We start from the raw sequence: 24480 nt of genomic DNA, 5'->3' as shown, positions 1-24480 counted from the left end.
ACGTGGACCTCACTATAGCATGAAATACATGGGCGGTTATGGAGCAGCACACACTCTTGTCTACTATCTACTGACGGCTGCTGTATGACGCAATGATTATAACAGGTGATTTTTATTTCTGTGTATGGCCAGCTTACAAATCTTCTACCATACAGATTACATGTAGACTTTGAAGGACCGTAGGGAAGAGTCCAGAAGTCGGATTATAAATTTGATAGGCCATAAACCTGGTCCTGAACATAACGAATACAACTATAAAAATCATCAAATTCGGTGCACACATAAAAAAGTTATTGAATGTCAAAATTTGAGGCTTGATTATCATTTATATAGCACATTATACAGAGTGGGTGAAAAGTCCGAGAACGGCTTAATATCTTATACACAAAGGTAATTTGACTGTGGGTGTGATTGTGGATCCTACTCATATTGAAAATACTACTTAACTATGATTTCAAAAATCTGGTCCGCCATATTTTTTTTAAAGGAAGGTGATCATGCAATATATGATTTCAAGACGGAATTTCAAGAAAAAAATTGCGAAAACCGCATATCGACATCTCAAACCGTTTCGAAGATATTCACATTATTAATCAATAATATTCAAAGCAGAAAGGGAAGAAAGAGTATAGGAACCAATCACACCCACCGTCAAATCACATTTTTTGTGTATGAGATATTAAGCCGTTCTCGGACTTTTCACACAGCCTGTATTATATTCTTTACATTACAATAATTATTTTTCCTTGATGACTCTTAGGCTCAAGTCACACTTACGCGATTCAGGCCGAGAAGAGACTCGTTTTGTTTTCAAATGGTGACAATCGCGGAGACTGGAATCGACTGGTCTGAGTGTCGCCATTTAGAAACACATGCTCTCGACTAGAGTCGAGACTCTTCTCGACCTGACTCGCCTAAGTGTGAGTTGAGCCTACCTGCTTATTGCTGCTTACTGAAAATTTAAGTACACCCTCTGATAGTGTGTACAATGTATGTTGCATAGTGGGCAACGGGGCTGCCCGTTCATGTGCAATAGATTTTGCTCGGCACATTCCTCGCACATGCAAATGTGCCCACACGGAAGAGCAATGTGCGTACATTCATTGTTCAAACAAATCACGCAATTGCTCAACCGTGGGGCTGCATGTGGCTGCTGCTGGGCCTCGATGGGACGCTGCAGGACTCCCTGCTGTCTTCTTCGGCGGCGTCGGGCAGGTGGCCTTACATTTTCTGCTGCCACCACCACCTCCTCTCCTGCCACTGGCAACATCCACTCAATTATTTCCTCGTCAACGACGACCGCTTCCTGGAGGCCATTGTGCTGTTGGACAAATCCCCGTTCTATCAGGTTGTCAGCACAATGGCTCACCGTCGTCAGGAAATTTATTAGTGTAATTTCCTGGCGCGTTAATCGCCGCAGCGCCATCCTGATTGCATCAGAGTTGGCGTTGTTGTCACTTCGAGCCCTACGCACTCGTTGCGGATCGTCTCTGTCTATACGTTGTAAATCATCAAATGATGATCTCTCAACTTCTCTCAATTTTCCTGGAAAAAAAACAAGAACCGTTTGTTTTTCGGTAACTTTAAATTTATATTCTTAATATGTAAATATTTCCTATTCTAGTTATAATAATGTGAAATATATCTTCTATGTCCAGTTTTGAAGCATCTAAATTTGAAAATCTCCTTTGTGAAAATACTTGAGGACTGGAAATTTTGTGAATTGAAGAACTACAAGACCTAACCTATTTCGGACTACAGTATGTGCTATCTACATTTGGGAGAGGAATAGCACAAGGTTACTTTATTTTTTCCTCTCCCTATCATTTTGATAATGTGCTTGTTGTATGAATGACTAAAAAATCAATAAATAATCATTTATATAATAACTTGAGCTCCAAAACAACATCTCAGCCCACTTAAACTAATCTGGTGGCATATTTTATGGAGAGGACTTCTTGGCAGGCTAATCCACTGGTATGACAAATGTCACAACCATTTCAGCAACTGTGTTTAAGAGTAAGAGTGTAAGTAACTTCTAAAATATTTCGGATATTCATCAATGGCCAATAGGAATGTGAAAAAGTAACCTCCGTAGAATGTATTCTGAATAGGAAGGTAGCGTGACATATAAATAAAGTTTTAATTTCATAAACAATTTTTAATTTTACTCATTCATTATGTGTGGTAGAGTTAATTTCATATCATGACAGCCAGTAGGCTTAAAGGTGCGTACAGACTTTCGCTCTGCTCCGCAACCGAACGTCACTCCAACAGAGCGATTGATGATCGACCGGGGAGCAACAGTGGTTCGACCGGGGAACGCGAGAAGATCTAACATCTTCCGTAACGTTCATGATGGGTGCGTGGGCGGAGCGACTGTGGTTCGATGGAGGAACGAGGGCGGAGCGTGCTCGGTGCGGGTTGGAAGCGCGTAAATGTGTACGCAGCTTTATATGTTGGAAGTAAAATATCTTATAATGCAATTTTAATGTATCATTGCAGCTACTTACGTATAAAACTCCACACATCCAGGTTGACGCCGAATGCAGCCAACATCCTAGCGTGGAAGCTTTCGAGGTGATTATTAGTCCTCCGAGGTGCCTGGAAGGTGGAGAGGCTCTCCACGCCAATCACCCCCATCCAATACCTGAATAAATCAATAAAAGAAATTATTTCCATCTCCAAGAATAAAATTACAGAGAAACTTGTGATCTTTTATTTTAAATTATTAGTTTCCAGTATTCTGTCAGCTGTGTTATTGAATGCAGTGAAAAGTCAAGAAAGGTAGTTCAGGTTGCATCTAGACCAAGAAGCAGCGACCACGGGAGGATGGAGTGGACAACTGTGAGGGTGTACATTGTGGCTGGTAGGTCCCTAATTCATTATTAAGCTTGAGCCACCCATTGTTTCATTTTGACCAGTCCAGTTTAATCATTGTAATTTCCTCTTCCAAATTTAATTTAAAATCTTTCAAATATTTTTCAAGTTTTAAAAGCCCTATTGGAGGAGGCCTTCTGCCTACTCGAAACCCTGAGACACAGCGATTAAGTAACTGATTAATAGTCAAGCGTATTCAATGTTAGCACATCGTTAATATAACCATAGATAAACTAAGTTCATTTATAATTTATTATCCTTTTAGATTTGAGTATTTGAATATTTGTAACTGATGCTTAATAGTCTTTCCATCCATCCTCCTCAAGGTTGTCCTGTTTAAAATCATAATCACCTTCTCTTTTGTATTGTTGTGAGAGGAGTAGAGTTTTATTTGTATTTTCTATATTTTCGACACTAAATTTGTTCTTATTTGCCTCCAGCAAAGGCCTAGGCTGTCTTCCAGAGAGCTGTTAAAGTAACTAGTGAGGTCAAGAAATACCTCATCTCTAGATAAAAGTTTTTTCGGTGAAAGTCGGTTTTGTTTTCAATGCTTTTGAGCTAGATATAATTTTCAATGTCTTAAGAAATGAGAAATTTATTGTAAATCCAACCCCTGACAGTTAACAAGCTAATTTATTTTTTTCATTTTTTGTATGGTTCATGACGTCCTAAATCATAGGTTTATTTATTTATTTTCCCATTTTGTGTATTTAATGATGTTCTAAATTAATAGTTAATTTATCTTTCCATTTTGTGATGTTAATGACGCTCTAAATTACAAGTAACTTTTTTCATTTTGTGTAGTTAATAACGTTTTGAATTAATGGTTAATTATTTCCCCATTTTGTGTGGTTGATGATGTCCTAAATCATAGGTTTATTTATTTTAGGGTAAGGTCTTACTTGCAGGGTCGGTGTCAGAGTGTGAGAGTGGAGGGTGTCTCTTCACAGTGGCGCACTGTGGATAGAGGGGTGCCTCAGGGGTCGGTCTTGGGTCCTCTGCTGTTCAGCATATACATAAACGACGTGACTAGTTCTCTACTAACCACCAAATATAATCTATATGCAGATGACCTGCAAATCTATAAACACTGTAGTAAAAAGGATTTCAACACGACAGTAGAGGTAATCAATGACGAATTAGAACTTTTTGAATTAGAATTTTTTTGATTGGGCTAGTAATGGGCTTGAATGGGCTAAAGGTGAACGAGACAAAGTCAAAGGCAATTGTGGTTGCCTTTATTATTATCTTCACACATTTTCCAAGAGAGAAAGAAGACATTCATCAAATGAAACTCGCAAATTCATATCTATTCAACTCTTGAAAATAAACTCTCAACATCATTTTGTAATAGAAGCCAAGCTTCTTCTTCATTTTTAAAATGCTTTTTATTATTGATTTGCTTCAATTCTACCAGCAAGTTGTTGAATGTTCGGTGGGCTACATACAAGTAAAATCTTCGGAATATTTCCTTATATGGTCGCGGAGGTATTAGCATGTTCCCTGATCTCAAGTCCTGTCTCCTGCCCTGCTCTATTTCTAAATCTGTTTCTCTTTCTCTTCCAAATCTTAGAATAGTTTAAAAAAATATAGGTATCTGAGAGGGAGCAAATTCCAGCTTCTAAATATAGCCAAAGACGAATGTATCATAGGTTTTTTATTCATTACTTTGACAATGTGCTTTTGTCCCACTATTAAAGGATTGATAATAGAAAAATAAGTACCTCCCCAAGCCACCACTCCATATGACAATCTACTTTCTACAGTGGCATAGTAAATCATTGTAAATCATTAATTAATAATAAGTTAATAAGTAATAATAATTCATTCAATGTTCATGCAGACTACAATATTCTAATGAAAATGGTGCAGTACTAACAAGTAACAGCCGAGAAGTTCCACCTTTCCATTTTTTTTATGAGTTTTAATCCTCCAATCTGTTATTGGAGTGCGTTCAGCAACGGCATCCTCTCGATGAGAGGAGTCCTTGACTTCAGCATCTGAATCAGACTCAGACTCAGACCGAGCACGCCTGCCTTGTGCAATGTCAGAGCTCTGTGCACTTGATGACTGGCCTGAAACACCTGGTACACCTGAAATTTACAACAAACATACTTTTGTGCTCATTGAAGGTGAAAGGTGTTAAAAATATTATTGTATCAGAGAGACTAAACACTTCAAATCATTTCTAGTTCTGTATAATGCCACATAAATTATATGCATTGGGTAATATGATGTTAAGGGCTGGATGATTGATTATTTTTCTATTTTGTGCTAGGTCTAGACAGACCAATTGCACATAATAAAAAAACAATCAATCATCCATTCCTTAACATCATACTTCCTAATGGATGTTATTTATGTGGAATTATACATCAATACATTACATTATATTAATTATTCAAGTGGATGGGATGGAACAATCAATGCGGAATAGACTAAGATGAAGGCAGAAGTTGAAGGGAGATGTGACGCACACTAGGTTGTAGCACCAGAATATATAAATAAATTGAAATACAATATTTGAATTCAATAGTTTTCTTTTGACATAGATTACAGATAAAACATCACTTTCTTTCATCAATTTATAAGGTCCAAGTAATGTAAAATAAATAATAATTATACCATGTACCTGCAATAATAGTTGACCGAACGTAGTGAGGTCTATGACGGGCTACACACTGGTGTTGCAAGACACGCGTCGTGTCTTATCAAATTTCATGAGGCATGCATGTCTTTCGCATGTCTCTGTCGCTTGTCGCATGTCTCGTTATTTTCGGTTGTTACAAACTACAAAGCTGTATTACAGACTGAGCATGAGCAGTGACAAAGAGTGCTCAGTGCTGGCAGTAGACAGTGGCTGGAACGCATGCGCGGAGTGATGTCTCGGTTCCGTGCGACACCTGTCCGATACACAGGCGATGCCTCGAACATCTGTCGCAAGCAGTGAGTAAGCTCTGATTTTACAACACAGGTTGGTTTCATATGCGACATGCCTCAGACATGAGATTTGTTGTAGACATCATGTCTACGACACCAGTGTGTAGCCAGCCTATGTTTCAACTCGATTTGCTTTTGTCTGTCTGAATGTAACGCGATTACGGCAAAACGCGTTGAGATTTGGCAGGAATATTCCTTTTTCAACCGCGCGTCGATGTATATACGAGGTTTTTTGAAATTTTGCATTTTAAGTATTATATGAAAAGAAAAGGAATTCCTCCATACTCTATATATACAGGGTGATTCATAATTATGGTAAAATAATTCAATACGTGATAGTAGAGGTGAAAATAAGAAAAAAAGTTCTCATAAACATATATCCATAAACGCTTCATTAGCGAGCTATACAGAGTGAAAGATTTCGCCCGGAATTCAGTTCCTCTGGTGAAATACACCGATGCTGAATTGTTTGGGGACTAGTTTTTGAAAAACTTATGCTTGATTCATATGGAAAAATATCTGAAAAATTGAATAAAACTAGTCTGGAAGCTGTAGTGTGAGTAGTTTTTGAGAAAAAAGTTGAAATATGCAAAAAATCTAAGTAGAAAAACACAGACTTCTACGTTTGATGCCCAATAACTTTCTTTAATGACCAGTAAACAAATAACTTTTCGCAATAAAAATTGTAGAGAATTTAATTCTGAAAAGAATTATGTAAGCTGTGTAAACTGAATTTTGATAAAAGTTGAATAAAATGTATTCTTATGTAGTATATTACACCACAAAAATTTGCTATTTTATGGGGAGAGAACTAATAACTGATTTGTTGAAGCTGATTGCAAATAAAACATGGATTTTAATAACAGCTGTTCCAAAACAGCTGATTTATCATGTTTTGAATGAGAAAATATTTAAAAGAAATTATCAGCTGAAAATTATTTCCAGAAATATTTTAGCTCACTGTTGAAAAAAAAAAAACAAACTGTAAGTTAGGCCTACTGTAACCGCGCTGTGTTTTTTGTTTAATCTATTAACCAGTTATTTGTAACCATTCCACTTTGCTTTTGTGTTAAGTGTTAACTTATTTTGAAAAAAATGGCAGGTAATATTAGACATTATTCATACTCCGAATTAGCTGACATGCATGCATTCAATGTATGAAATGGGACACTGTAATAGTACTGAAGCAAGACGTTTGTATCAAGAGAACTTTCCTAACCGAGTATGTCCAAGTTCAAGGTTTTCTGCCACTATTCATCAAGATCTGTCTGAAACATGTTCTTTGATATCCCAAGAGCACATTTATGCAGGCAGACCCCGATCTACTATGACTGTTGAGTTAGAAGAACAAGTTCTCAATGACATTCATGAACATTCAGAGAAGAGCTCGAGAGAATTGTCAGTGCGGTTTAATGTCAATCAATCTATTATTTGGATGATACTAAAATAGCAACAATTACATCCATACTACCTCCAGAAAGTTCATACTCTATTGCCACGAGACTGTATTCCCCGTGCTGGTATTTGCTGATGGTTTTTAGTAAAACTTGTTCACCCAAACTTTTTAACCGTTTTCTTTACCAACGAGGCACACTTTACAGGAACAGCTATCGTTAACGTCCACAACCAACATATTTGGGCAGCTGAGAATCCTCATGCCATCAATCCTAATCTTCCACAACATCAGTTTTCAGTAAACATTTGGGCAGGAATCATAGGAGCTCATCTACTTCAGTTCGAGGTTCCTCCCAGGCTTAATGGCATAATCTATTAGTCTTTGGTACAGTATAAGTTTAATGTCATTTAGATATGCTAATTTATTCATATAAAAAAAACTTTTCATAAAAAACCGAATATTTTATTTGCAATGAACTACAACTTATAAGTTATTTTTAGTTCTCTCCTCATAAAACAGCAAATTTTTGTGGTGTAATATACTACATAAGAATACATTTTATTCAACTTTTATCAAAATTTAGTTTACACAGCTTACATAATTCTTTTCAGAATTAAATTCTAATATATATATATATATATATATATATATATATATATATATATATATATATGTACATCTTCCTCAACAAGTGGCATCAGATAATGCTAATTTCGCCATTACAAGTGGCAGCCCCTACTTATTGCAGCCATATACGGCTGCCACTTGTTTTTCCATTATAACTCATCTCCCGAATTTCAAAAACGCCTAAACAAAATTATTCAGTAATCTTCAAGGTTCAAAGAACCCGATAAAATCGATTATAAGGGTATTCAAAGTAAATGGACGTCAATAAAAAATGATAAAATTTTTTTTTCTGGTTGCCATAAGTTGGGAAGATGTATGAAATGTATAAATTCTAGTTCAGCGTTCTACCGTCAGATAGGGCTGTCATTACCCATGTATATTTTTCCAGAAATATACAAAAACGGTTCTACCGTACAAATGGCAACCGGAGATTTGGCAACAGTGTAAGAGCGAATGACCGTGAGTAGTTCTCGCGGGAGTGGGTGCGTCTGACTATTGACTACTGATACCTTCCCTTTCATTTGCAATTCTCTAAACTTAATTCTCCGCCCACTACTCCTTCACAGGCTTCCCCAGGGCCTTCTAAGGCCCTATCAAGTTTATTTCCAACACTTTTCAAGTCAACATCTGAGTGAACCATGGTTGTGTCGTCTGCATACAATACAGAGAATACAGAATTATTGAAGCTGAAATTATTAATAAATACTAAAAATTGAAAAGGTCCAAGTACGGATCTCCGTGGGACTTCTACTTTCACTTCCAGAAATGTCGAATTCATATAGTCACAGCTGACCATCTGTTTTCTACCATTCAAATATGTTTGAATATGCCTTAGCTCCTTGTCAACAACTCCATACTTTTCTAACTTAGTACCTAGAATTGAGTGCGAAACACACTCAAAGGTTTTACCCAAATCTATCATGACAGATCCCATAGTAAGCTTTTGTTCGAAACCATCCAATACCAAATCAACAACTTTCTAAACTGCATCTATTGTGGAGTGGTTGGGCCGAAAGCCAAACTGCGGTTGTTACACCATTATAAATCTCTGGTAAACTGGTAATCTAAAGTAAATGAGCTAATCTGATAATATCACATAAAATAAAATAATATAGTTCGAAGCGGAACAAATTTAATAAATTCTCTAACACATCATTAATCACCAAAATTCTTATGAATTTTCCTTCTGCAGTAGATAGAAACTTTGAATTCTTTGTTGCCTAACAAATTAGATTATGATTTCTGACAATCTTGCAAGCCTCAAACGTTTTGAAAGTTGTTGATAGCTGATCAATTTTCACAAATCTTGCTATATAGTCTAGCTTGATCATAATTCAATGTCAATCCGATACTCAATACTCCCGATTGTCAATCAATTGAGAAAATGCTAAATATTGAAGAAATTCGATTTCCTCAGCAATAATTTCTAAAAATCATTAGGCCTAAGCACAAACAATAATCTTGAGAACAACGGGATGATTGTCTTGTGTAAGCTCTAATCATTTTCAAATTCTTCATTATTGAGAGCACTGCAGTTATAAGCCTACTGTCAAAATACGAGAATTATAAAATAAGCTGCTCATTTGTGCTTGCTGAGCTATAAGTTAAAAGGTGATACAAATGAATGCCAGGCAGAAAGAGAATTTAACTTCATCGGAACAGTGGAAACAGACTGAAATTTCTATGTACCAGTCCTCTAGGCAACAAAGAATTCAAAGTTTATATTTTAGTATATTTCCAAGCTTCAAAATGACATCTAGTTGACATCTATATTAACCATAGTAGAAGTTGTTGGAATTAGATAAATCTTTCGGATATTGTAGTATGATTATTTTGGAGCTCCCACATGGCTGAACTGATCCGATATCCACGACATTATTAGAATTGCGGTCAATTTCTTAAAAATCGGCATATTTTTGCAGCCATCTTGTTTTTTTATGATGACAAACATTTTTGAGATTACCATCATGGATAATCTCTTTCTACACATTATTATAAAGAGATTGATACCATTCCCAAGTCTGTACCTTCAATCAAGGAGTCATAGGTTAACTGTTAATCAGAAGTTGATAAGGTTGATGTGGTTTTCAATAGGTCAAGTATTCAGAACGTCAAATTTTCAGTTTTCTATGTGTTAATTTCGTTGAGTTTACAATTTGTAAAGTTCTCAGTTTGTTTTTGTAGTGTTGGCTGAAATGTTTTGCCGGCTCTCAAACGCTTCAAATTCTCGACTTCGTCTTAAACTTGAAAAAAATGGGTTTTCAAGGTAATATTGGACTATGGAATGAATTCACGTTTCTTATTATTATCCTTAAATTTCAAAATTTCAATAAAACCTTATATATACGTCGACTAGCAATTCAAATAGGAACATACCTGCCAAATTTAATGAAAATCTATGGACGCGTTTCGCTGTAAATGTAGAACATAGTTAAAAACATACATTAGAGAGAAATGCAAAACCGTCGACTTGAATCTTGGACCTCACTTTGCTCGGTCAATTGTGATTTAACCCTAGTAAATGTTCATCAAAAGCTGTTTTTTGTGACTAATTTCTTGATTTCAGAGCCTGAAATTAAATTTTACTTGAAAAACCCGATTAAAAAAAATTTAGTCTGAAAACTAAAAATAATCATACGGATAATCAATCAATATTAACATAAATATAAGCATAAAATAGAATTAATTCATTGTTGTTTATTTTCTCATTCACAGTTGAAAATGACAACTAAAAATAGTCGAAACATGTGAAATTAATAGACATTTCAAAAAGATACTTGAGAATTTCAATTTCTTCTATAATACCAGGACCTGGTAAAGGTAGATAGATAGGGTCCTGATCATACTTACACTAGATACTTTCCACCAAATCATCCAGAAAACTACAATAAAAACAACATTAATTTTTTAATAACTTCTGATTCTCTTACAAGCTAAGAAAATATAAATTTTGAAAGTAACTAGCAAACAATCTAAAGAACAAACATACAAAACCATAACTATAATATGACAGAATATACGTACGATCTTTGTTTTGCATTTTCGAGTGTAGAATCTCTTTGAACATTGACTGATTGGATGTGGTTGGTCTTGAACTAGAAGGTTCACATCCAAACCTACGTTTAGATTCATCAAGGTTAAAATCTGAAAAAAATGTTACAAGTTACTGAGCAGCAGTTTTTGTTAAAGCGAAACAAAATGAACGAATGAATTATTAATAAGTAATGTGTGTAACAGCCAAGACAATGGTTCATTTCCTCTCTCTTTATCATCATAGAGTTATTTCTTAAAGAGTACTACTTAATATTAATCATATCTCTTCGATGAAGAATGTTCAATGTTGTAATTGAATGTTGAACTTTCATACCAAACATCAATCTCAATGAAGAAATAAGGTGTCAATGGATTTGCTATTAAATTTACTAAAAAAGTTAGGTTAAAAGCGGGGGGAAGCCATTTTTGAAAGGTAGGTGTTTACTGGATAAGATTTTTTTTTTTCATAACCACAAAGATTGAATCATTAGCAGCAAGCAAGTAGCTTCCCAATTCATTTCATTTTAATATTGTGTTTGTTTATATATTTATATTTTATCTTTTGAATAGCCAAAATTATCATATTTAACCGAAAGTACCAATTGATTAAAGTGCTAGTTAATCTCGGGACACATATAACCGCACCGAGGTAGGGCCGAGCTACGTCCGCGACACGGTGATGATGGTAGGAGAACACACATATCCGTGCGACAGCCGTGTACTGCTCAGTTCTCTAGTGCTACTGTGGTCCGTCACTCGGCCGTGCTGCGGCGCGGATATGTGTGTCCCGGCCATTATTCTGTTCTCTTTTTGTTATCATTTTTCATTCCCCTTTACATATTTAGTGCAAGTGTCACATCTTGCTTACATAATTGGTGGAGGCGCCTTGCTTACATAATTGGTGGAGGCTCAAGGGTTTTTGATCAAGCTTTTAAAATTTTGACTTTTTCGGTTACCCCAGTGAAGAATCAATTTTTGTGGTCGCATTTTTCATTATTAAATATATGTTTTTAGTTCAGTGAAGTTTATTATGGGTCAAATAGTGAGTTTAAACCTTATGGGGCTGTAGAAACAATTAGTAGGATGAATCTCGAGGATTTAATGAATTGGAATATTTTGGAACAATAATGCTATCATTGCCTATTACAAAAGGGATTACTAATAACGGATTTAAACGGATTGAGAATAATGATTATAATTGAACAGATTTTGAAATTCACGATATTGGAAAGATTTACAATTGATTTTGAGATTTTAAATTGTAAAGCTATGGTAATTGAAGATTTTGTAAGATAGCAAGATTTATTATAAATGCTTATTGAAGAGATTTTAAGATATGGAGAATTTATGATTATTGAAACCATATCGATTGGGAATTTATTATTGAATAGAATTGGATTGGAACAGATTACAATTGAAAAAACTTATACCTTTACTATTACCAAAATTTTTTGATGGAAAAGATGAAGAATTTGACATTGATGATTTTTTCATCTATTTTGAAAAGGTTGCCTTAGCCAATGGTTGGGATGAAAAGGATAATTTATTACATTTGCGGTTTTGTTTGAAAGAAAGTGCTGAGAAACATTTTGACGTTATTGAGGACGATTTGACTCGACAGAAAAATGTTGTATATAATCCAGTGAAAGAGAAATTGATTAATTTCTTTTGATGTCCTCTCAAATTGTGGAAACTAGAAAAAAAACTGGATACTTGTAGCATGGAATTCGAAGAAGATGGCAGAGATTTTGTAGCACGAGTTTTATCTCTATGTAGAAAAATAGATTCAAATAATTATGCTTGAATCACGGATTATCAGGATAATCTTAAGAGGTTTGTCTTCAAATATATTTGAAAGAATTATAATGTGTGATTGTATATGGTGGGAAGAAAAAGATAAACTATAGCTCTAGGTTTTTATTTAACATCAAAAATTATTTATTTACTACGAATATTCCAATATGAAACGGTGCGAAACGGAAAACAAATGCAATTGAGATAAAGGAAAGATTACAACTATAATCAACAATCAAAATTCTGATTATAATAATCAGATAATAATTTAAGGGCTACTCGCTTAGCTGATCTGTGGTCGTTCAGTTTTTTGATAATAAAAACAAAATTATTATTTTTACAATTATGGGTCTGAAAAATAAAAAATGTACAATTAACTATTATCTTACTTTACCGAAAAATTGTCTCTTGGCCTGAATCCTCAAGGTCCGGTTAAAGCACTCCCGATTTTAAATGAAAAAAATATATAAAAAAACTGCCAGTTGATGAATCAAAAACATCAGCCTTCCCTACAAGACTCAAATCCTGAAAATACAATTATGTAGGTTTAAACTGCCCGGACTGCGACAGCCTATAATTGAATTCTCAAGACAGAATCCTTCAGGTAACCAATGCCTTAACTCAACAACTAGCTTCACAACCGGTTCAAGGAATACGGCCTCGAAAGGAAAATTCAAAATCTATTCATGTGAAAAACACATGCAGCCTTGATTCACAGACCAAAAGTCAACTCACTCTTGTTTGTATAGCATGGAGCTAAAAACCATTATATCGCCTTCACGAAACGCGATAAAACACATGTTTCATCTTTGTACATTGGAGATCTTCTTGCTTTATCAATTACATTTAATAATTAAATCCGCGACCAGATTTCCAATTCACAAAAATAATAATATTTCAAAATTGAATAGGTTTTGATGTCATGTATGACAAATGTTACCAAATAGGACTATTGTAGAATTGTTTAAAATGTTGAGAAATATGAATTATCAAGCCAGTATTTAAATGAGTGGAAATTTGGGCAGGTGCAAGTATAATAGATGATATTATTGAACCAGAATTTGAAGAACTATTGGAATTTAGAAATGAATTTGAAATTGAGAATAGTTTTAAAAAAGCTTTTATTTATGATACATCATGTGAGGATTTTAATACTTGTGATGATATTGTTTTAAATGAAATAAATATTTGTTGTGATGCTAGTTTTACACAAGTACATGAGGAAGATATAATTTACAAAGAGGAAAAATATATGGAAATGATTAAGGAAGAATTATTGAACTTATTGGAAAGTGACTTTGATTTTTCATTTAGGATTGATAACAGGTTGTTTGAAAATTGAACTCTGATATAATTTGTAATGAACCTGATTCTATTGAGAAAATGCATCAAAATGCTAGTATCTTATCTTATAAAATTATAAAATTCTTATCTCACTGATCACGATTTCTGGAAAACTACTGGATGGATTGCAACAAAACTTGGAATATAGCTTCCTTAAACGTCCTAGGTGCTCACTAAGAAATCTTTTGGCGATATTTCAACTCTAAGGGCCGTTTGCATAGTGTAAGTTCAAGCTAAAGCTTAAAAGCCAAATCTGGATTTTTTTGGTTTAAACTAAAATTCCGTTTCTACAGTATCAGTTTAAACCCTGTGTTGAGTTTAAACTCTGGGAAAGTTTAAACCTCCAAAGCAGGAGGTTTAAACCAAATTATTTGGATTAACTTGACATCTGTAAAGATTTGATGGGAAAACAGCTTATAGTAAATTATTTTTGACGGTTGTTTATAATGCTTCTGTAGACGATAATTATTATTAATTTAGGTTATAGTGAATCATTTGAATGTAAAAATAATTGTAATGGAGGAATTGATAGAAGTTTTTAATGCGATTGATAAAGATGACTGCGAAGAAATTTTGAAACTGAGAAAAATTGGGCAAAAAACAAATAATTTAAATTTATGGGATAGAGAATTTTTCTAACAGTTTTGCTTGAGTACAGCAACTGCCAATTTATTATTTTGATTGAATAAACCACTTGATAGGAAATAAGACAATTTTTAACAGTGGTCTTTGATTGGAAAACATGTTTTTAATAACACATAGATGAGATATTGCTTTCGAAAGATTTCTAATAAACGAGGAAGACCATAGTAGATTCAAGCATAACAAAATAACTTTTTTATCTTACATTCTGAAATATATTTTCTGGTGCCAACTAAACATAATTTTTCAAAGAATTTCTTGATCGCTTTTCACTTTTAGAACCGTACAGCTTACAACTCTGTGGATTTTGAACAAGAACAAGAAAATACTAAAATAGTAGCTACATAACCTCAAATTACTGATGGTTTGTAAACAAATAACAAATTTCCTGTAAAAATCAGGACATTCTATTACCAACTTAACGCTAAACTAGTTTAACTTAAACTGGATTAGTAAATGCACTGAGAAAACCGATTCAAGTTTAAACTTTCGGATTAACTTAAACTCGATTATACACAAACTTAATCGAGTTTAGCAATTTATACTGTGCAAACGGCCCTAAGGGTGGTTTTTAAGGGTTTAAAGTTCGTCTTTTAGCATGTATATTCTTCTTCTCCCAATCTCTTAATTATAATAGGAATGTCCATATCATGTGTTATTATAGATCTATAATCTAGGGAGAGTACCTCTTCGAAACAGTTGTTAACTGGCAGCTAAATTAATAATTTTGACAGGTTGGAATTAAGTTGAGATGACTTCATTAGGTTGGCACCAAGTTGAAGAACTAATCAAAATGCATTTATCGAGAACAAATTGATTGGGCACTGCTGCTTCAATCGGAGCTATTCCTGGGAGTATAGATAGTTTTTATTTTTCATAAAACAAACTAGTCTTTTATGACGGGAGTTGCTTCTATCAATTGATCCTATTCTATCAATACTAATTTGATTTTGTTTGTATATCCGATGGCGATATCTGCTTAAACAATTTCGATGAAATTTTAATAATTCAGTATGATATATGGAGGGTATTTTTAAAACTTCAGAAGTGTCCGTTGTGGAATCTGTTTGCAAAGAATGAGGAAATTCGGCCAAAATTTAACTTGGGCGAAAGAAAGGGGTTATTTATTAAAACGGCCAAATAGCTGTTGTTTCTTTTCCTAATGTAGAAATAAATATCTTCCATAGAAGTAAGGCGCTTTTCCCATGCATGAATATTATTATCAAACATTGATTGTTTTACCAAAGAAAAGGTAAGAAAGAAGGTAGCTTTCGTTATAAATATTGGAGAATATGCATAACAGTTCGTTGACTGTCAGTATTTCTCATTGATAGCATCAATGCTCCCCATTCAAACAATGCTGACACATTTATGTGAATCTTATTATAATTTGGTTACTTCAGATCAGATGAAGATAATAATTTTGATGATTGCTACTGTTTCAATTTCAATCATGTTTTACATTTTTTGCTTTTGATGCCTGCTGTTAGGTGAAATAAGCTCTCATTGAAGTCAATTATACTTAGTAAGCAATTCCTGTTTGAATATGTGTATTTGTGAATATGTATGTATGTCGGACGGATCTCGAAAACGGCTTTAACGATTTTGATTAAATCAGGAATATAGTGGGTTTGCGAAAAAAAAACCATTATTTTGGAACAGGTCTCAACTCTGGGAAAATTCGCTCAAGTTCCTTGAAAAAGGATTATTGGTCCCTCAAGTAGCAGATGAAAAAAGTTTTCCATAGTCTGTTGAAAACGTAAGAGAGTGTGAGAAAATGATAAAGATTATAATAGCTGCAGTTGAGTTTACCAGAAAAAAAAAATTTTCAAATATTTGAGAATTATTTTTATCAAATGGAACGATTATCACGGAACTAGATAGCATATGGAATACAAATTCAAACGTTAACTGAGTTTGTTAACATTTGAAATAAGTGAGTTTTTGATGTTGGAGAAAACAAATAACAGTTTTTAAGAGTGAATTATTATTCAACTGTGCATTGTGATTCAACTGTGTTTGTAAACATTACAAATAATTACCGGTAAGTTATTATTTTAGAAAAAAAAGTTTTTAGTTAATGATAAAGAATAACAATGATAATGAATAACTTTGAGGTACAGTTCAATATCTGGGGTGCATTTTTTCCAATAGACTTTCATCATATGAAATAATATCCAACCTAAACATATATTTCGTCTACAGAAGGTAATATAGCCTAAGGATGGTAGCAGACAGTGTGGATCCAGAACAGTGACTCAAATCACAAATCCTTATTTAAAGTAAGTTGAAAAATCTGGTTCTCTTTTGCTACTCTGTTAATCAACTCGAAAAATAAATAAAGCTCTAATGCACATCTATTAGAAGAAAAGTGAAGATTCAATTAATTGAATTACAAAAAATTCAACATGAAATGTATGAAATAAGACCGCCTTCGAGTTTTGGAAAATGAAAGTTTCCTACACTTTTGAGCTAGGATGCACAACTAAAGAGATAAGAAATCTAAAACTTGTAATTTGTGACTTTGAGAGGGGGGGATTATCGAATTCTAAATTTTTGAAATTTTGAACATTAGATATATGAAATAAGACCACCTTGGAGCGCTGAAGAATAAAGGTCCTCTACACTTTTGATCTCGGAAGCACGGTTTAAAAGCTAAAAAATCTGAAACTTGGATTGGGTGGGACTTGGAAAAAAAATTGGAAAATTTTCAACATGTGATACATGAAATAATACCGCTTTGAAGAGCTGAGAAGAATGAGCCCAATTTAATAACAATAACTGCGACTGTAACTGCGGTAATAATTTATCTTCTTCCAAGGATTACTAGTGTTATTGTGTTAGTAGCCACGATAGAATACAAACCTATCTGTGTAGATTGAAATGCTGCACTTTCGAATTCCGTTGTGTCTGAATGTGAGTGTGCATCTTGGTTTTCAGAAGTGGCCGTACTAGGTCGTCCCACATCAAAGCTAATTGGATTAGACGCCTTCAACATGTCATCCAACTTTTTCGACATCTCAGCTGGAACAAATTAATAAAATTGTCAAAACGAGGAACATATTCTATTAGATCTTTTGTAAATGTTAACATCAAGAGAATATATATTTTTTATAATATTATGGTAATAATAATTAATGAGACTAGTTCTCAAACAAATAACATTTGTAAAATGGTGTTCGTTTCTTCCCATACACTTTTACTCCAGTCAAATGGTCATTTTTCCAGCCCCGAAAGGGGGCTCATGTCTCATCGGTTTTATATGTATTTTGGGGCGCTGCGCTGAATTCGAAACTAGCCATTTTTTGAGTATACAAATATGAGTATAAGAATGAATTTTCCATATTTTGATCGTACATACATGATTATGAAACGACTTGACGAGCTTAACAAGAATGAGCTGTAGTCTGATCCTTGAGGTGTCCTTGATAAGCTCATAACCTAAGGAAATCCTGAAATTTAGAACATTCAACGGATGATTCTAAAAGAACATAACCCTTGTATAATAATTTGATCAAAAATATTGATTTTATTGCTTAGGAAGGCCTTAAAAGTTATAACAATGAAAATTTTGTAATCTGGCTGTAGGACATGGTTATTTATTATCAAGTATAGTATATACTATATATATATATATATACTATCCTTGATCTGTTATAGCTGGTGTACCCCCTCCCATCAATACTAAATTTCAATATTTCTGTGGAATCTTGTTCAGAAATAATTAACTTTTACATGATATGTGATTTATCATCGTTATTTATAATACTCCATACTTTATATACAGTGCAATTGGTGGTTATCAAGAATTTTTTTAAAAAAATCTTGAAAAGAACACCTTTTTGAAAATCTGCAGCTCAAAAATCATAAATCATAGAATCCTGCGCACTCAATTTATTTAGAATTTTGTTTTTAATGTTGAAGTTTATGCTTTTTCTCCAAAAAACAAGGTTTTCGAAATAAAATGAAAAAATTGAAAATTCCCTAAGTTTAGGAGTTTTAGGGGTAAAGCTGCCCTTTGCTTGGCGTGTCAGCAAATTTCAGAATCGAATTGAGCGTCCCATAATACATATAAAACCGATGAGAAAATTCTTTCAGGGCTTTTTCTGAAAAATGACCATTTGACAAAACTATTAATTCGTCCTGAGAAGTTGTCATAGTCCTCTGAAGATGGTGTCGCTCGAATTTCTTATGTTATTATCTCAGTAAGAGCGTTTTGGTGATCCATAAAAAAATAATCACATGGTGGCAGTTGCGATAACCGAAGAGTGCTCCACATCTCCACGCAACTAATGAGGCGTCCAGGGAAGTTCACCTCTCTATAGTTAGCCTCTCTAATAGTCCAGTCAATATAGACATAAAAAAGGGGGTGTGCTTGCAATATATATCATTTGGATACATGAGAGAAGTTCAGAACCAATTTTTTCATGCAAAATTTTCTTGTGCTAGGTACAGGTTGGCCCAAAAACCTCGTACTTTCAGTTCATTTTCTAGTTTTCAGCTATTTCCGCCAAATCCAGTGATCGGACGGAAAAATTTGCTCTAGCTTTTTTCAGATTATAAAATTTTAAATAAAATGAGATCATTCGGAACTGTCTATCTCCAATGAGTACAGAGCTATGATTTTTCAAAAATGAGTAAAATTTTAAGAAATTTTATGTTGATGAATTTTAGTTTTTGATCAACAATTTCTTCCGATTGTTACCATTCAGATGTATAATTCAAAATCCCTCTAGGCGAAATTTTGTGCTCTAGAATCTGAGACCCGGTAGAGCGCTCTATCTCATATAGATTTCCAGGAACATCTGACAACAATGCTCCTTGTATTGTGAACAACACCTAATTTTTAGCTTCAACCATCATCCCAAACTAAATTGTCCTCAAAATGATATTTCGCTCATTAATATAAGTTCATTAGATTATGTTCTATGAGAATCACTTGTAAGATACACTTCATTTCGTAATTTCCTAGTGGAGAGGCGGGCATAAGGACACCTCAAGGATCAAAATTTTAAACTTTTATAACTTTTGACACAATGCTCGGATCTCAACCTACTACACAGTTTCGTTCAAAAATGAGTGAGTTACTGCTATTCCAAATTATCCATACTTCTTTGCTTTTATTTGCTCTCAGAAACTGGTTGTTGAGCCCCACCCTAGCATGCAAAGCAACAATCTATTTCTAAACTGCGCCAGCCTTAACATTACCAGAATTTATAATTAAAAATCTTGTCAGACTTGCAATGATTCCTCACAGGTTTGCTGGAAGTTCTGGCTTCTACAGAATGACTGTCAAACACACTCATAAAAGTGCCAAAGAAAACGGAAAATTCCATGTGTACATATAATCATCTAGACTTACCAAGTAGCCTCCCCAGCCTTGTTACGTCATTTCTTTCAGAGCTGCAGGACGATAAAGCATTGCAAACTGCCGAGCTGAGTGCACTGTACATCAACAATGCCTGCTCCTGATAAATTGAAACAATATTGAATGTCAATACACGAATTGTAAACACACATGTTATCATAGTAGCATTTGAAACAGCTTTTGCCAACCTTGCGACAATAATTCCCCGTGAATTACTCAAGTTACGCCTCTGGTTAACCCGGAGCCTAAACCCGCGGGTTAAGCTTCTCTAGAAGTTGCGCCCTATTGAGAGATAATAAGTGGGTTGCTTAACTCAGCAATCCGGTTCTTTAACAAAAGCAATCGTTGCGCCGGGGCTAGCCAGCTCTGATCTGAGCAATCGCCCCTCAATGTTTATCTTCCAATAAATAGGACGTATAGGACGTATAGGGTTGGCAGGACTGTACTGCCCGGTTTGTATTCTCTGTATTACTACTCCGTATTTATTTAGAATTTCAACTATTTAACCGAAAAATTAATAGAATTGGTAGTTTTAGACGTGAGTAATAGTTGTTAGAAGTGAGTTGAAGCAGTAAGTTACCTGGATTTCCAAGTGTTTTTATCACAGTGTGTTTCGGGAGATTTGCCTATTTCTGTACAGGTTAGTTTTGCGAGTTCACTGTATTGAGAGACTGTTAAAAACTCTAAGCTGAGAAAATAGTGTGTACAAGCACAGTACTGTATTGAAGTTGTTATTGCCATCGTAAAGACTCAGTAAGCGACTTGTTGATTAGATAACATTGTGTTTCGGACTTTGTATTTTGCGACTCAGCGATCAGCTGCTTTTGGAACACCGGTAACTTTTGTTTGCCTGCGTAACCTAGCAACGCTCTGCTTGCAGACCAATCAACGATCGAGACGGTAGGGTCTGCTGGCGGTTTTGTTTTGAATTGCTGTACTCTCCACTTGACGCTGTTTTTACGAAGGTTTCTGATAGTTTTTATTCTGCTTGTCTCACCAAATGTAATAATATGAACTCGGCAATAAAGCAATGCAAAACGGCAAAAGGTATTCCGGCTATATTATACAAAGGTATTAAATTTGGAAAGGACTCACACACTGTAAAAGGTGATATTACGTGGAAATGCTTGAAAAAGAACTGTACTTTTACGATAAAAACTAGTTCGGATACTTCTGTGATTCATAGTTTAACGGGTCAACATTCGCATGAAACAGTGTCATATACCGAAAATGATTCTGCTCCCAGCTTAGAACAGGAGAATGAACATTTAAAGGCGCGAATCAAAGTTTTGGAAGAACAATGGAATGCCGCAATTAATCGGTCTATGGATCTTGATATTCGCCTCATGGAATTATCATCTTGTGAGTCGCGAATGAATGATAAAACTGAAAATGTGGATAATTTCACACACGTAAATCCACTTATAGATCGATTGAGCCAGTTTCTTAGAACGGAACTCCTTTCGGATGCGGACATTGACTGTTTTTGTAGTTATTTAATTGATTCGTTTCCAGGAAATTATGTGGTCCTACCAGCAGTAACAGCAATGATTATCAATGACGCGGAAGCTGATTTATCATTCTTAAGAAATAATGTAAAAGAAAATAATTTCACTGCTTTCGTGATAAATGACGGTCGGCAGGAAGAAGCAAATGACGGCTGGTGTGGTTCTCATTGGAGTGTTGTTGTTTATGATTCTTTACACTGTAAATTTTATATTCTGGACTCAATGAACAAATGTAATGAGAGATTTTCCATGTCTCTGATAAGAAGAGTTAGCTCAATCCTAACCTACAAGAAGATAATTACCCTTCCATGTCCTCAACAGACTAATAACTACGATTGCGGTGTTTTTTCAATGTATTTTTTGGAAGAAGTATTAAATATAGGAAAATGTGTAGTTCAACCTGTCTCGAGGATGGTCTCTCTCTTAATACAAACTTTGATGCTACGGTATATAGGTGGAAGATTCTGTGTAAAGTTTGTAATTTTCTAAAACCCAAATCTTGTGATTTGTTAGTCTCTAATGATTCTCCATGCAGTAAGAACATATCATATCCTAGCTCTAAACAGATAACGATTTCCAAGACTAGTGATATTTCTCTGGGAACTAAACTTAAAAAGTCAGCTAGCATGAAACCATTAAAAAACGTAGTCAGAATCTTTGGCGACAGTCATGGTCGTGATTTAGTAGATAATTTGAATAGATCTGAACTTGAAAAGACAACTAGTGGTTTTATCATGCCAAGTGCCAAATTCAACCCCATAGTGAATATATTAAGAGTGGTACTAGAGATCTATCCAATAATGATCATGTGGTCATTGTTGGAGGAGCGAATGATGTATACTGTAATCAAGCTGGTAGTTTTCTAAAAAGCATGCTTTCTCTACTTCAGGTGCTAAATTTTACAAAGGAATTGATTTTAATATTATTGACATGACCTCTTACTGTTATGAGGGTTCTTGTGAGGCAACAGCTGTTAGGATTGGTAGATTAAATACTCTAGTAATTAGTATTTACCGCACTCCTGGCTCCCGTTTCAGAGATTTTATGGTTAATTTGGAACAATTACTGGAATATGTAACAAGTAAGGTAAATGGCTTTAAATTCTTGATACTAGCAGGTGATCTTAACGTAGACATTCTTAAAAATTTTGAACCAGACACACAAGAATTTTTGAATTTATTGAGATCTTTCAACCTTTACTGTACGAATTACTCTCCAACTAGGTATGAGTCATGTCTTGATAATGTAATTACAAATATATCTGCGGATTATTTTAGAGTAACGCTTTTAGAACAAGGTTTAATATCTGACCATTCTGGTGTTTGTGTTTCGTTTGATCTAGAAAGAAAGTCATCTTCAAAAATCTCTAATGAATGTAATAAATTAAATAGAGACATGACTATAAGACTTCTTACCAAGAAAAGATTGCTACATTTGAGAAAGTCTCTTATGAATATTTGTTGGGAGAAAATTTATAAAACTGACAATAATGTTGATATGGCAGTTAATAGTTTCTTAAATATCATAGTTGAATCCTTAAATCGCTCCTGCCCTAGAGTTTTGGTGAAAAATAAAAGTAAAAAACAATCCTCTTCAAAATGGCTCTCACCTGAACTGGAAAAATTACACATTCTATTATTGATTTCTTACAGTAGATTCAAGAATACACTTAGTGAATATGATAAAGAAGTCTATAAAAATATAAGAAAGCACTACCGATTCAAGTTGAAACAGGCGAAAATAAAGGTAAATAGTGAATTTATTGCAAATGCTAATAATAGGTGTAAGGCTGCTTGGTCAATAGTCAAGAGAGAATCTAATCTCATGCCTGCTTGTAAAAAACCAATACCAATCTCTCCGAATGTATTGAATGAGCTCTTTGTTAATGTACCAACCAGAAGGTTGGATGATAGACAGGACCAAATTGATATGTCATTTCAAAATTTTCTGATTAATGCTCCAAAGCCTTCACACAATTTTAAACTTAAGACAATTGATAAGTTAACCGTTAAATCCATCGTTAATAGAATGAGTAATTCTCGTAGTGAGGATGTGTTTGGAATGTCTAATTACTTGATCAAAGAAATAATTGACTCAACCTTGCTAACAGATTCACTTTAATTTGACAGTATAGCATTAGATGTAGAAATATGGATTCACTTTAATTTGACAGTATAGCATTAGATGTAGAAATATGGATTCACTTTAATTTGACAGTATAGCATTAGATGGATTCACTTTAATCTGTCACTATAGAGAGAGGGAATTTTTCCTCCAAAAAGGGAAATTTTTTTTCCTTCACCTTGGCAAGGGGAAGGGGAGAGATATATCTCTCTCTCTTTTCAACCCCCTCGTCCTCACTGGGAGAGGGGAGATAAGATAAGGAGAGGAGAGGGAGAGGGGGAGGGAGAGGGGGAGGGAGAGGGGGAGGGAGAGGGGGAGGGAGAGGGGGAGGGAGAGGGGGAGGGAGAGGGGGAGGGAGAGGGGGAGGGAGAGGGGGAGGGAGAGGGGGAGGGAGAGGGGGAGGGAGAGGGGGAGGGAGAGGGGGAGGGAGAGGGGGAGTTTGCGCATGCGCAAACTCTAGAGGGGGAGGGGGAAGGGGGAGTGGGAGGGGGATTTGCGCAAAAATTTTTCCTTATTTCTCGGTAATTGCGCAAAAAAACCCGTCCATCCCCACTAATCATAGCTACTATTGTCTACCAGTTACTTAAAAAATGAGTTCTAAACCATACTTACTTCATTTTGGAGAGTGGTGTTCTGAAAATCGGTGATATAGTACTTAAAACCCTCAAAAAACGTTTCCTTTGGTTTTCAATCACGCTATTCATGCTCAATTCACAAACAGCTGGTTCATTCGTCTTTTCTAGCCGAACACTACATGGCTGAGTAACGAGTGGTTCTTCTTCAACTTCTGTTTTAATAGTAATAAAATCAGACATCTGAAAAAT

The 24480-nt window shown here is 34.7% G+C and overlaps 1 protein-coding gene across 3 annotated transcripts; it reads right to left on the bottom strand.

The window, feature by feature from the left end:
* LOC120348838 lies at nucleotides 1–24480 on the bottom strand. Of its 3 annotated transcripts, none has more exons than XM_039425466.1 (7): nucleotides 24269–24480; nucleotides 20019–20124; nucleotides 17522–17680; nucleotides 10868–10987; nucleotides 4760–4973; nucleotides 2514–2650; nucleotides 1–1545 (listed from the first exon to the last, which is right to left on the bottom strand). In XM_039425466.1, the coding sequence occupies exons 2-7, from the start codon at nucleotides 20107–20109 to the stop codon at nucleotides 950–952; spliced, it is 1317 nt and encodes a 438-aa protein (XP_039281400.1). In that variant the 5' UTR covers nucleotides 20110–20124; nucleotides 24269–24480; the 3' UTR covers nucleotides 1–949. The 3 variants fall into 3 exon arrangements, with proteins under 3 accessions (XP_039281400.1, XP_039281402.1, XP_039281401.1); XM_039425468.1 differs by having other exon boundaries at nucleotides 4760–4964; XM_039425467.1 differs by lacking the exon at nucleotides 24269–24480 and adding an exon at nucleotides 20605–21886.

Source organism: Nilaparvata lugens, chromosome 4 (genome assembly GCF_014356525.2).
Source record: "Nilaparvata lugens isolate BPH chromosome 4, ASM1435652v1, whole genome shotgun sequence".
Taxonomy (NCBI): Eukaryota; Metazoa; Arthropoda; class Insecta; order Hemiptera; family Delphacidae; genus Nilaparvata; species Nilaparvata lugens.
The sequence above is the reverse complement of the archived record's forward strand: the minus strand, read 5'-3'. Positions and strand labels throughout refer to the sequence as shown.

Excerpts from the sequence above, each read along its gene's own strand:
- LOC120348838 (XM_039425466.1), bottom strand. The coding sequence starts at position 20,109 with ATGTACAGTGCACTCAGCTCGGCAGTTTGCAATGCTTTATCGTCCTGC. Across the intron at positions 4,974-10,867 it reads GAAAATGCAAAACAAAGATC|GTGTACCAGGTGTTTCAGGC; the intron begins GTACGTATATTC and ends TGTAAATTTCAG. Across the intron at positions 2,651-4,759 it reads GAACTTCTCGGCTGTTACTT|GTATTGGATGGGGGTGATTG; the intron begins GTTAGTACTGCA and ends TGATTTATTCAG.